A 13,357-nucleotide genomic window follows, 5' to 3' on the forward strand; every position below is an offset into this window, starting at 1 on the left:
GCTGCCTGGCCTGCCTGGAGAGCTCCAAATAAACCTCGATCCTACAGCTCCTGTTCATATCCGACAGAGATCAGATCCTTGTTTCTGCTGCCACCCGCCTTATTCGCGTATGAACGCTGTGCTTTTTTCCGGATGTCAGTAGACGAAGCAGTTACAGCGCTCCCCACACCCTTCCCAAGTTCTGAGCCCTAGACCTCTTGGCTCGTATTGCTCAACACCCCAGTTTGTTCCGAAGCCCTAAAAGCGGGGCTCCTGGTGCAGGACCCAGCGCTCAGGCACAGGCGTGTGGGTGCCAGGCGGAAGGAAGGATTGCCTCGGGTCTGCCGGGAGACATCCTCACTTACACGTCTCAGCGTGAAGCTTGGTTCTATGCCTCCTAGTGCAGCCGTGCGATATTGCTGATCGGGTTTCACCTGAATTGACCCTACTGCTGTGGTTCCTTCCTGTGTCGTATGTTTTAGCTGTGTTCCATGCCCTCCTTTTAGATCCCTCCCACCTCGGGTTCCTCCCTCTCTTCCCAGTTTGTCAAAATCTTGTGAAAGCCCGGCTCTGCCCTTCAGTAGGCTTTCTGGCCTTTGTAACTTGGTGTCTTCTGCAGATTTAAAAAGGCTATCAATCTATGTGACAAGCGGAAGATTAAAAGCAGGGAATTGTGTTGAATTTTGGGCACATCCTCTGTGTGGATGCGCCTTTTCAGCTGCATCCTTGCAGTCTGACGATGAACCACCTGTAACCACTCTTCAGAGTGAGCTCTTGAAGGAACCGTGGGCTTCTCTTCCAGTTACATCAGTTTCTGTAGCTGTTTGTACAACTGTTCTGGGACAGCGTCAGGAACCATGATAAAGCTGAGAGATACGATGTCTTCTCTTAGCAATGAGGCTTGTTTTTGTGCTACGAAAAAGGTTAGATGTTTTGAAGTGATCTTTATTCCCGTTAGGTGAGATGGAAGTGACTTGCTAGTGAACAGCCAGCAAACTAGTGATGGAGCTGGAAGTAAACTCCAGGTTCTCTGAGTTCCTATCTCATACGTTTTCCTCTAAAAGGATCATCGCTTATAAAGAGTGTACCTTTCCACTTATAAATTCTGAGCTTTTATGTTCATCTTTAATGTAAACGTGGATCTGGCCTTTGAATTTTGATATTGAGAATTTTAAACCAGCATTCCGGAGACATCCTTCTTTCATCATCTTTTGGTTTTGAGCTAAATTCACCTTTAAAGCAGAGTCCCAAACTGACTGTGATCTTGTTTTGCAGCTGGAATTATCTCTCTTCTGGATGAAGAAGAGCCACAACTCAAGGTAACCTCAATGCTGCTGATTATGTCTGGGAACAAATAATAGCAAATGCATTATGCTGACAGCATTATGTTCCAGTCCGAAGTGATTGGATCTCAGTAACTGTAACGGTTGGACAGCAACAAATCATAGCCAGCTTGAAAGCTGAAAGAAAAGGCTTAAATAACATGGTAACAGATGGCAAACTCCCTGCTTCTGAACAGGGAACAAACTGGAGCTTTGCCGAAGCTCCCAGTTCTCTGATGGTAACGGGAATTTGTTACTTACATGCGTGCCAGAGGCTGCGTTTTGACTATGCAAAATTCAGAGCTGAAGAATATCAAATTTTACATGTCTCCAGCTGTGCTAAAAACAATAATCGCATTTAGTTTTCTCTTGAAAGAAAAACACGTTGGTAGCAGAAGAGAACAGCAGTCAGAGCTCTGCAGTCCGCAGTGTGTAAATCCATATGAATCCAGACAACGCTGAACACCGAAAGTGGTGACGTACTGATTTTGGAAGGGGGAGGTGCATCTTATAATATTGGCAATCCCCTGACTATTTCACTTGGAAACGTTTATAGGTGGTGATAGACCTGAATAAACCCTGCTTTTGCTCTGAGCTGACTGCGGGTGGGCTGATTCTAGTCCGGATGTCGTTCATCTGCCCAAGCGCTGTGTCCAAATTCATAATGATGTGTAGACCACAGCCAGAGTTCTGTGTGCTGTGCTAAGGTTGCCGCAAATGCTTTGAAAACTTTATATTTTTAGGAATTTCAGCTGTCAGTTATTTTATCCAGTCAGTCATCACAAAGAGACCATGGGAAGGGGCATCGGGGATGTCTGCCTTAGAGAAGAGCCTTTTCTTTGCAAAGGAGTTACAAAGATTAGTGAATGTTTACAAAGATCTTTTAAAGTAGAACATGCTGCTTAAATGCGTCAGTTTTTATCGTATTAGTCTTACTTCGCACATCATTTTTATCAAGGAAAGGTAATAAATGCATTTTTTTTATGTAATATGACTTTTTTTTCTCCATTTTCTGTAGGAGTTTGCTCTTCACAAGCTGAATGCTGTTGTCAATGACTTCTGGGCAGAAATCTCTGAGTCAGTGGACAAAATGTAAGAGAAAATGCTCACTACTGCAGGGTGTGCTGCTTTAAAAGAATACGAGATATAAATGGATGTAGTTTTCCCTGTTTGATACTGGCTAGTATAGAATTTAGCCTCGTGCTTCCTGGAAAGTACTAATTGAAGTGGTTTTGGGGTTGGTGCTGTGGTGCCAAAGATGAAAGTTCAGTCGAGTTGTTATGTGGCCTTGAGAACAGGGCACACAGAGTTGATGTTCTTCCCTCTCTTCATTTCAGTGAAGTCCTCTATGAAGATGAGGGCTTCCGGAGCCGGCAGTTTGCTGCTTTAGTTGCTTCCAAAGTGTTTTACCACCTGGGAGCTTTTGAGGAATCGCTGAACTATGCCCTGGGAGCAGGTGACCTCTTCAACGTCAATGACAACTCGGAATATGTGGAGACGATCATTGGTAAACAACTGCTGCTGCAAAAGAAAAGCTCTTGTGTTGCCAAAACGACTGTACCGTAGAGATTTCACTTCTTTAGCTGCTTTTCTCCATATTTCTCTTCCTCTTATATTCATTCAAACTGATGCTGCAGCTACTTTTATCCAGTTTATTTTTGTGTTTTTTCCCATCTGCTTTGGGATTTTTTAATAGAACTCACTTAGGAGTTCTGGCAATCTTTTCCTGTTCTTAACTGTTATCTCACTGCAAGTTCCTCACCGCAAGATTGCTTTGCTTGTGTGTTTTCCCTTCTCTCATTTGTGTTCTGATGTCATTGTTAATGTCAGCATAACCTTGGAAATAATCAGCTAATAAAAGTAGCTGCACGCCTGAGGGGCACAATTTTATTATTCCCCCCTTAAACAAAATAGCAAGGCGTGTGTAAGTTGAAAGTTTTTTTTTTTAACGTATTGACCACTTGTATCAGTTGCCCTTGAGAGGATTTGATGGACAAGGGCTGGCTTTCAGTCTCCCCAGCCAATGCTTACAGTGGATCTGGGAAGTCTCCTACTGCTGTTTCTGCATTTATTTAAAATACCCTGCTGTTTGAACAAAGAACATGTCCTTGGTTCCATTTTAAAAATAACTTATTGGTTTCAGTGCTAAAATCAGAGTTTGTTAGGAGCGGTAGGCATCTTCTGCTATCGTTCGCGCCTTCGACTGCACAAATAGCTCTTGTGCCTCATCTTCACACAGTTTCCTGTACATTGTGTTTTGCTGGTGGAATGCGTGTACGCACGTGCCTTCCAGATGGACAGACCAGCGTGGTGAGCACCAGGTTACCTAGTTCGGAATAAATCGATACTCTGGCTATGCTTGAATTTTAGGTAGAAGAGTTTGGGTGGTTGTTTTAAAATGGGGTAATTACTTGAGATAGAAGTGTTTAGGTACGTCTGTAGAGACTGTGATCTTCTACTGAATTGGTTGACTTCAGTGCCAGTGGCATAGGTGTATTTTGACAAGATGAAGGTGTCTGTATTGTTAGTCTTGCAGGTATGCATAGACATCTAAATGTCTTAAGTGATAATTGCTTATTTCCACCCCCCCACCCCGCTGGTCTCTGGCTGTTTTCCAACCTGTGTGAAAACTGCAAACATCTAAGAAGCTGACATCTTTTCCCCGACATTTGTTTAATATCTTTTCAGCAAAGTGTATCGACCACTATACCAAGCAGTGTGTGGAGAACGCGGAGCTGCCGGAAGGGGAGAAGAAACCGGTCGATGAAAGGCTAGAAGGGATAGTGAACAAAATGTTCCAGCGATGCTTGGATGACCACAAGTACAAGCAGGCGATTGGCATTGCACTGGAGACGCGCAGGCTGGACATCTTTGAGAAAACAATCCTTGAATCGGTACGTGCAAGAGACAGGATGTGCATACAGCTAGGCTTTTCCAGGCGTGGATCCAGAAGTGAAGTGCAAGATCTGTGTTGCTTTGGAACTTGATCTGTTTTGTGTGGGCAAGATAAGAGATGAAACCTGGGGGAAGCGTTTATGCAGTTTTTGTGAAGGGGAGTGAGTTGGGGCAGGGGGTTCACTTCAACATCTTCATGGAAGACAAAGCTGCTCAAGACTATCAATTAGGCAGTTATCAAGAGACCACTAGCTTAAAAAAACTGTTGAGCTGCAAGCTGCTGGGGGAAGATTCCCAGAAAGCCTGGATGCATGCCGTTTTCTTTAGGTATTCCCGGTCAGCTACTAGCAGAGGTATGACACTGATACGATACAGACTGTAGGTCTGGCCTAACGTAAGAAGAACTTTTATTTTGTTGTGCCTGACATCTGCTGTGATTCAGTAGAAGGGATCTTTAGGGATAGGTAAGTGATTTATTTATGACAGGTTAATAATAATAATTAAAAAAAAAAAACAATAATAAAGAATATCCAGTTGCTGGGTGAGGTGCTCTAATTCTCAGAAAATGGCCATGTGCAAAGTTAGCCCGCCCTGACTGCAGGGCAGTACGGTCTGACTTTAACATGCCTCACTGAGGGTTTAAGATAAGTCATTTTACCAAGACGTGGCATTAAGAGAAGCATGCCTGTAGTCATTTGCAGCAATTCTGTGAGTACGTCTCATCTCGTTGTGCTGCGGTGTCTCAGTCCTATGCCAGAACAAGTAAATCCTTTAGATTATACCACTTTGTAGTTTAGAGCTTTCCAGTATTCTTGGATGTCTCCTATTTCTGTATCTGGGAGTGATAATCATCAGGCATCCGTCTTGCTTTCCTTGCTCCCTTTACTGTGCTATGCCTTTACTAACTTCATATTACAAATTGCTTATTTCAAATTGCCTTTCTGAAGTCTAGCACTGAAATCTGGTTCCCAGTCTCTAGCAAGAAACAGGTGTGTTGGAGATCTTTTCTTGATCCATGATTTGGTTTGCTGACATATTTTAATGCAGTGAATTGCAACAGGAAAGCAAACAGGAAAGGTGAAGAGGGGGAAATAAGGATCGAACTTTTAAATGAATCTTTTGCATATTTTAGGTCTAAATTAAAGACTCAATTTAACTACTGAATTGAATATTTGTCCCATACATTTTCTGGGAGTATTTTTTTCTTTAAATTGCAGTATACCAGTATATAAGCTTTTCTGAAGATGGGTCATCTGCAGAGAAGATTTTTCTGAAAAGGGAAAGTGTGAAGTTTTATGTGTGTGTGTCTTCTCTGCTCTGCTTTTTAAAATGGAAAGGAGGTAGCTTTATCCCAATCTCTAAATCCTTTCTTGTCAATCCAAACCTAAACTTCATCTCTCTGACTTTTGTTTCAGAATGATGTTCCTGGGATGCTAGCCTACAGCTTGAAGCTCTGTATGTCTCTGATGCAAAATAAACAGTTCCGTAATAAAGTCTTGAGAGTTCTAGTTAAAATCTACATGAATCTAGAGAAACCAGACTTCATCAACGTGTGCCAGGTAAAATTCTCAGAGTGCTGTTTAAAGATCACTCAGAAGTTGTCTTTGTAGATTTCAAGTCGAGTACATCTTTGATTATTTTTTTTTTCAGTTAAATGAAATACTTTTTCCTGGTTGAATAATTCAAGTGTATATTATAATGAAATGAACGTGAAAAAACAGATGGAAATACTGTATACTTGATCAATTAATAGTGAAATGTGTTCAAAGGCAGTTTGGAGACACAGCTGATTATTTCAAGCCTCTGTAGGGAGTATCAGATAGCAACTTCACAGTTTGGAATTTTATTTATTCTGCCAAAAAACAATTGCTTTTTTTTTTTATAAGCTGTTGTCTGAATACATTCAGACAACCAGATATCAAATTACTCAGATTCTCAAGCATTTGACAATATTGGTATACCATGTACACATGACTTAGGAGTGTTATGTCTGATCCATTTTAGCTGAGACATCCCTACAAAATGACTGATACTTTAATGTGCTTTGGAAATTTCTGTGTTTAGTAGGATAGCATGGTCAGCTTACAAAGATAATGTTTTTAAACTGACCTGTGAGAACTCCTTGAAGATTCTTATTACCTCCTATGAGAGAGAGGGAATGGTTCTTTCTCTGAAAGAATGTTCCATGGAAGCAGCAGATCAGGCAATAGGGAAAATGGAGTGTGGCCTCACATGGTGTTGCTTTTTCATTCTGAAGTAGATGATTTCTGATTTTTTTTCTGTTTCCCTTCCTCTCTTTCAGTGCCTGATATTCCTGGATGACCCACAGGCTGTAAGCGACATCTTGGAGAAACTGGTGAAGGAAGATAACCTTCTCATGGCCTACCAAATTTGCTTTGATCTGTATGAAAGCGCTAGCCAGCAGTTCTTGTCCTCTGTGATCCAGAATCTCCGCACTGTCGGAACTCCCATTGCCTCTGTGCCTGGATCTACCAACACCGGCACTGTCCCTGGATCAGAGAAAGACAGGTGGGGGCATTGGCTTGAGAAAAGGCAGAGTTGTTCCGTTACAGTGCTGCTGTGGTGGAGCCTCCTGTTCTGTGTATGGCTCTCCATTACAAGCAGTTGAGTTATTCCATTTAAGTTAGGGTAATAGACATAAAATTGTATGTTACCGGAATCCACTGTTTGCGAAAATGCATTTCCTGTGCGGTTGAGGCAAGCATGGTGCACTTGTGTGGCTTGAGTAGCTCAGCTAATGAGCAGTAATGAATTAAGCCGTAGTGTGAGTTGCTCTGGAGTGCTCTGATGTTGTACGGTCTTTGCAGAAGTTGGTAGGGCTAAGGAACGAGTGGGTGTGAGCATGGTGCAGGTTTGGCTTCAGATTGTAGCTATTCCCATACCTGCTTGTGTGAAGGGTGAGTTCAGAGATGGTATTGTGGTATTGTAGACCCTTTTGTACTTCCAGCAAAAAGAGGTAGTTCAAATGTAGTCTAAGTTTTGTTAAAGTCATGACTCTTAAGACTTGTTCAGTCATCAGCATCACTGGATATTAGCTGTAGAAACCCCTGATAAAAAAGAATAATAAAAAAAAACATCTAAAATTGGCAGCAGTAATCCCTCAATCCTTTTTATTTTTGCATAGATAGCTTTGTTTTAAACCCCTCTTTATAGGGGGCTGGCAAAGGCTGCTGCCCAGCAGGGATTCGGTGCGAGTTTGTGTTCCAACTGCTCTTTAATCTCCAGAGCTGTCATGGCTGTATGCAGCCTGACCCTGTACCATCTTTGACAATGGGTGATGGAAAATGCTGGCTAAGTGCGAGAGCTTATGCAGTTGTGAGGAGCTGATTCTAAAAGCTTATAAATCAGTAATATGGATATAGCAAGCAGTATGTCACTAGAGAAGAAGAGAGAATAAAAGCCAAGGCACAAAGTAATTGATAAATCCCTCTTTGAAGCAATAGGACAAGATGCTAACAGCAGCTTAACATCTTTTGTTTCCACTTCAACGCTCTTGTATTCATCCTAATAGGGATGAGCTCAAGGCTTTTGGGTGAGGACATAATTATCCTTGCTGCCTGGTTGCTGACCCTGTTTTCTCACTTGTCTCTGCCTGTTCATTCCGTACCAGCATCTCTTTTTTTGTCTCTCTAGATGGAGTTAGAGGGTGGGGATTTCCAGGCCTTTGTCTTCAAGTCCCCTGGCAACTGAACTGTTGAGTTCGCTTCTCAGCAGTGACATGCAGAAGGACGGCCCTTGTATTGTCAAAGTCCTGTTATTTTCAGCTGTCATCTCCAAATCCTGGACTACTGTTTCAGAATAGTGTTTAGCCATAATTACAGTACTTGGCTAGTTCTGAGTGATGAACTGGGTTGCATTTTTATTTTTTTTTTCAGTGATGCTATGGAAGCAGAAGAGAAACCAGGAAGCACCTGTGCAGGGAAGCCTGCAGAAGTTGTGAGTGTCCTTTCCAAAAATGTGCCTTGCTTAATAGTTCTTGTGTGTTAGAACCTGTGGTTGTTGGGTTGGTTCACCTAATGAAAAGTAGTTTCACTTCTGTTTTGCTGGGAGGCGAGGTGACAGACAATCTCCGAGGACCAAATAACTGACAGTCTAAAAATCCAGCAGTTTAGATACTGAAAGCTGGAGGAATTAAGTAGGTTTCATCAGGTATTGCTGAGCCCAGAAAAGGGCGGAAAAAACAGAAGGATCAGGGTTATGTTTTTGCTTTTTGTTGAAATAACTAACTGCTAGAAGAAAGAGCCTGAAATTTGACTACAGCTGAGAGCCGTAGCTGATGAATTAGCCTGATGGTTTTTGCTTTTTCTGAAATGCAGCTGAACCCGAGTTGTTGAATTAGGTGTGGGTTGTTTCTTTGTTTAATTTTTGATTTTTTTATTTCTGCTCCTGAAATCCAGCTGTAGTCCTGTCTAGATAGGACTGATGTTGTTCTGCAGGAATGGCAAAAGGGGATGCTAACATAATGTAAAGTTTCTTTTCTGTGAAGAAGGAAGATTTTTCTTCTGGCTAGGATGGTGGCCGTCTTCCTTGTTGGGATCGTTTTGTTTAGTTTCTTTTTCCAAATATTGGAGAAAGCAAGTTCACTTCTTGCACGTGCATACAATTGCATTTCACCATTTCATGCACAGCTAATGCGATTCTGATGCTGAGGAAAGGAAATGCTGCCTGAGAAGGAAAAAAACCAAGACAAGCTGCTTTTTCACTTTCCACATGTTGCATTTTTGCAAACTAGACTTGGGAATCTTTGAGAGATTCTTGCAGATCAGTTAAAAAGGATAACATTTTACTTAACGGCAAACAAGTGTTTTCTTGAAGTTGTATTCTGTGAGGAAAACAAAAGGGGTGAATTTTCTTGCCTCATCAAGGAACCTGTAAACAGTGCTTTTGTGTAGTAAAGGTGCCTTGAATCAGTTTCTGCTGAGTTGGCATTGCTGACTGTGCCAAGGGATAAGCACCTAAAAATGATCTTTGGGGCCAGAAACATTCTTGAGCTTAATCTTCCACAATTCAGAATACTAACTACAAAGAAATAATTGAGAGGATTAGTTTAAGGGCTGAACTACTTACGTTTGGCTGATCTCTGACCACTAACGTAATGCCAGAGAGCAGCAGTGTGCTTTTCATCCTTCTCAAAAGGTACTTCAGCTGGGACTTAAATTGTGGAAACTGTTCCACAGTGGGGAAGGGGGAGTCTTTGTCGAAGGGCTCTGGAAGATGAGTGTATTAGAGAATCCTAGATCTACTAGCTGCTGTTCTAAATAAAGTCTTTGGGCTTGTGCAACAATGTTCCTTTGGTCCTCAAACCTGTCGGATTTTGGAATGTGGTGATAGGAACATATCAGAGTGGCTTTTCATGAACTGTGTTTTATCAGAGCTTTAATTAGGTTCTCACTTTTCTTTTTCTTTTTGCTTATATGTAAAGAACCCAGAGCCTAAGGACCAGATCTCAAAAATGATTAAAATTTTAAGTGGCGAAATGGCCATTGAGTTACATCTGCAGTTTTTAATACGAAACAATAATACGGACCTCATGATCCTCAAAAACACAAAGGTAAGAGGCTTTGTAAATCTGGTTGTTTTGGATTCATCTGATTCATCCTGTGTTTGTAAAGTAACAGCAATGTGCTCAATACAGCATCTTATTGTCCTAGCACGACCTCCTTCTGTTTTGAGGACGCAAATCTGTTTTTTGGTCATAGCACATTAACATTTAAAACTTGAACCTGTGACCCTGGGCGGTGCTAGTAAATTGAGTAACTGGGTTTTGGAAGGTGTTATTCAAGGATGGGCAAATGATAAGTTACAGGTAAATTAAACTCCTTCTGTTAAGCTAAATGATTGTTAGAAACCACAGGAAGTTTTTTTTTTAATATGTGAAATGAGATGCATGTCATTGGCAAAAATGGTAGGGGATGATTGTCAGTGGGCTCATCTATTTCAGGAGGTACTTTAAGCATATCGGAAAAGCATTTCCATCTGCTTCTTAAGTGCTTTGGAGTCATCCTGTGTAGCGTCCGAGGGATGGCTTGAAAAAGTCAGCAGCGTGCACTGCAGTGCTTGGTTTGGAAAACCAGAAGTGGGGTTCTTCTGTTAAGCTGTAATTGCAGCAATCGTGCCTCTGACAGAAACTCATAGAAAGGATAGATTTGCACTGGAAAGATGGGTTGAGGATATATTAGAGTGTATTAACAATCTATTAACTCTGATTAAAGGGAAATTGCTGGTTAAATTGAGTCTAATTACAACCCATTTTTCTAGTGTACTGGCAAGCATGTTAAGTGACCTGGGGCATGTCTTTGGCTGGCTGCTGATACTGATTGTTTTTGTTCTTTCAGGATGCAGTGCGGAATTCCGTGTGTCACACAGCAACGGTTATAGCAAACTCCTTTATGCACTGTGGTACAACCAGCGACCAGTTCCTTAGGTAAATCCATGGCAAGGAAGCCCCGGTATTATTTAGAATTGTATGATCAACATTGTTGCCCTACTTAGCCTGATAGTTTTAATGAGCGGCTACAGAACTCCGGGCTTAGAAAGAGTATGAAAAGATCTGAAAGCTAAGGTGGGGATAGAAAGAAGAAGCCGGAATTGTTTACTTTTCTCTATCCTCACAAATAGGCTTTATTGGGATGGTAACCACATGAGCAGTTTGGAGGGTTTGGAATTTCTGTTCTCCTTGTTTACTAGTTGGAGAATTTCTGAGATGGTGATGCATCTTCTCTGGTAGAGACTGACACTGTCTCTTGATGAATGACTCTGGGAAGGGAAATGTCAGGACTGATCTTCCCAGGGAATTGAGGAAAACCCTAGAAACTCTGCTCAGGTTTCTCCCACAAAGCTAACGGGCTGCGTATTGACTGATTGTTCTCCACCCTTCGCTGAGATCACTGCTGTGTAGGAGCTCGACTCCTGCTAGTCAAAAAGCAGTACTGATAAAGGGGAGAGAGTTACAAAGTGGAATTATGGTTAGCCTTCTTGCCTTCTGGAACTGCTTTCTGGTTTGAAAGCAATCTTTAATGCTGTGAAACAGTGTTTGCAGAGTGAGGAATGGGCTGTGTGTAAGGTTGTCTAACCTGTATCTTTTTGTCTTACAGAGACAATTTGGAGTGGCTGGCCAGGGCCACTAATTGGGCTAAGTTTACTGCAACTGCCAGCTTGGGTGTTATACACAAGGTAAAGTTGCATTCATTCCCCTTTGTTTGGTAGGAGAGATTTACTTGTCAACACAGAAAGCACTAGAGCGGGGATTCTAAATGATGCCCGTACTTCAGTTAACCTGGTCTGTTGCAAGGCACAGCCATAACATAGCTTGTGTCTTTGACCTGAAGAAAAGCTCTGCTTTATCCAATCCAACGTGTTGGATATCTCATCTAGTTTAAGGTGTGTTTTGCTGATGGTGAGAGGGTGATTGGGTAACATGGCTTTAGGAGAGAGCCTTCAACTGCAGTCAGAACTCAACAGCTTATGAATGAGTGTTGTGATCAACTTAATGGATGTGCCCAGTTAAGCCTTTTCCCTGGTGGACAAAACAACTCTCAACGATGCTGAGTGGGAAGAGTCTCTTGCTGAATAGATTTAAATACCTTTTATCCAATTCTGATAGATTGCACGTGTCTTGTGTTGAATGCTTTGGGCTAGAGGAGTTAGCTTAGGAGTTAGGCTAGGCTAACGAAAACTGGATGGCTTTCTTGGTACTGTAGCATTAGAGCAGGTACCTTTCTTCCTAGACTCCTTCCTAGATCTTCTCTTCCTTTGCGAATTTCAGAGTATTGGTAATTTCTAGATATTAAAATTGCAGGTGTATATTAAGTGTATTTCCTGGCCTTGTGACAAGACCAAAGTCCTCACTGTAGTAAGTTTTGGAAAGTTTCAATGGTGAACTAAGTAGAAGTTGCTTTCTTCAAATTTATTCATGGGGAGGGTATATTTAAGGCTGTTTTGAAATAGCAAGAAGTTTTATGTGCCTTGATCCTTGCTGAAGTGCTCTAGTGATTGAATCAGTGTAGCTTCTGGCCAAATTTGTCCTTGATTTATGTCAGTGACCAAGTCATTGATGCATACTCCTGTTCTGAGGTGAATAAAATCTCAGTACAGAAGGATTCTTTGCTGCTCATACAGCACTGAAAGGCTAACTTTTTGTGAAGAAAGTAAAGCAATGGCTATGACAAGTTTTCTCCTGACTTTTCTTAAATATTATTGCAAAGTGTTTGTATCCACTGTTTTTTAACCTTTCAATTCCCCCTGTTTTTCCTTTCTGCTGGACACTGGGACATGCAGGGTCATGAGAAAGAAGCACTTCAGCTAATGGCAACGTACCTACCCAAGGACACCTCGCCGGGATCAGCCTACCAGGAGGGTGGAGGCCTCTATGCCTTGGGTCTCATTCATGCTAACCATGGTGGTGACATCATTGACTATTTGCTGAACCAGCTGAAGAATGCCAGTAATGATGTACGTACTGGGTTTGGTAATGAACTTTGATTTTGTTGGGAATGTCCAGAAGGGTGCTAGCTGTTTTAGAAGTAACTAAGTCTGTGACTTCCTATGGGTTTTAGCAACCTTTCACTAACAGTTCAAGTAAGGTTTTTAGGAAGTTTTTACATATATGACAGTGAATCTAGCTTCATTTTCTTACTACTTAATTATCTTCTTTGTTCTGCTAGTAGACCTGCAGTGCTCAAGTACTGTTACTGTTTATGGCTTAGCTGTCAAAGGAATAAGCCACAAAATGCTTCTGCCTCCCTGTAGGTTTGAATGCATTTTACACAAAAAACGCGCTTTCCTTCACCACTTAATGTTTATAGATGGCTACAAAAGCCTCCTTTAAAGTTGGAATCAATTAGTATTTCTCCCAGCATGTTCCTTTATTCTCTTTTGGGAATTTCAGACTACATCTTTGCAAATTCCATGAATGGATCCCACTCATCTTATTGTGAGCATAGTACCTTTCCTGTATCCAGTTAGAACAAGAGGGGAGGTACAATTTAAGTGGGTACTGATTTACCTTTCTATTTAAATGCTGTTACTTAGGCAGCAATTTTTATGTATGGTACGGCTTTGTGGTACTGCCTAAGTCACTCAGTGGGGGGAAAGAGCTTAAAGGTATTAAAGTCTCACGTGCTATGTGGAAAGCTTCTGAC

The 13,357-nt window shown here is 41.6% G+C and overlaps 1 protein-coding gene across 1 annotated transcript in view; it reads left to right on the plus strand.

Moving 5' to 3' along the window:
• PSMD1 (proteasome 26S subunit, non-ATPase 1) overlaps window positions 1-13,357 on the plus strand; it is a 71,788-nt gene that overhangs the window by 935 nt on the left and 57,496 nt on the right. The window contains exons 2-12 of the mRNA XM_035544836.2: window positions 1,255-1,298; window positions 2,320-2,393; window positions 2,639-2,808; window positions 3,990-4,195; window positions 5,612-5,755; window positions 6,499-6,725; window positions 8,093-8,153; window positions 9,640-9,768; window positions 10,553-10,641; window positions 11,312-11,390; window positions 12,495-12,668. Of these exons, the coding sequence (XP_035400729.1) occupies window positions 1,255-1,298; window positions 2,320-2,393; window positions 2,639-2,808; window positions 3,990-4,195; window positions 5,612-5,755; window positions 6,499-6,725; window positions 8,093-8,153; window positions 9,640-9,768; window positions 10,553-10,641; window positions 11,312-11,390; window positions 12,495-12,668 (1,397 nt within the window). The remainder of the gene's footprint in view (window positions 1-1,254; window positions 1,299-2,319; window positions 2,394-2,638; window positions 2,809-3,989; window positions 4,196-5,611; window positions 5,756-6,498; window positions 6,726-8,092; window positions 8,154-9,639; window positions 9,769-10,552; window positions 10,642-11,311; window positions 11,391-12,494; window positions 12,669-13,357) is intronic.

This window comes from Cygnus atratus, chromosome 9 (assembly GCF_013377495.2).
Source record: "Cygnus atratus isolate AKBS03 ecotype Queensland, Australia chromosome 9, CAtr_DNAZoo_HiC_assembly, whole genome shotgun sequence".
In the NCBI taxonomy this organism is placed as follows: Eukaryota; Metazoa; Chordata; class Aves; order Anseriformes; family Anatidae; genus Cygnus; species Cygnus atratus.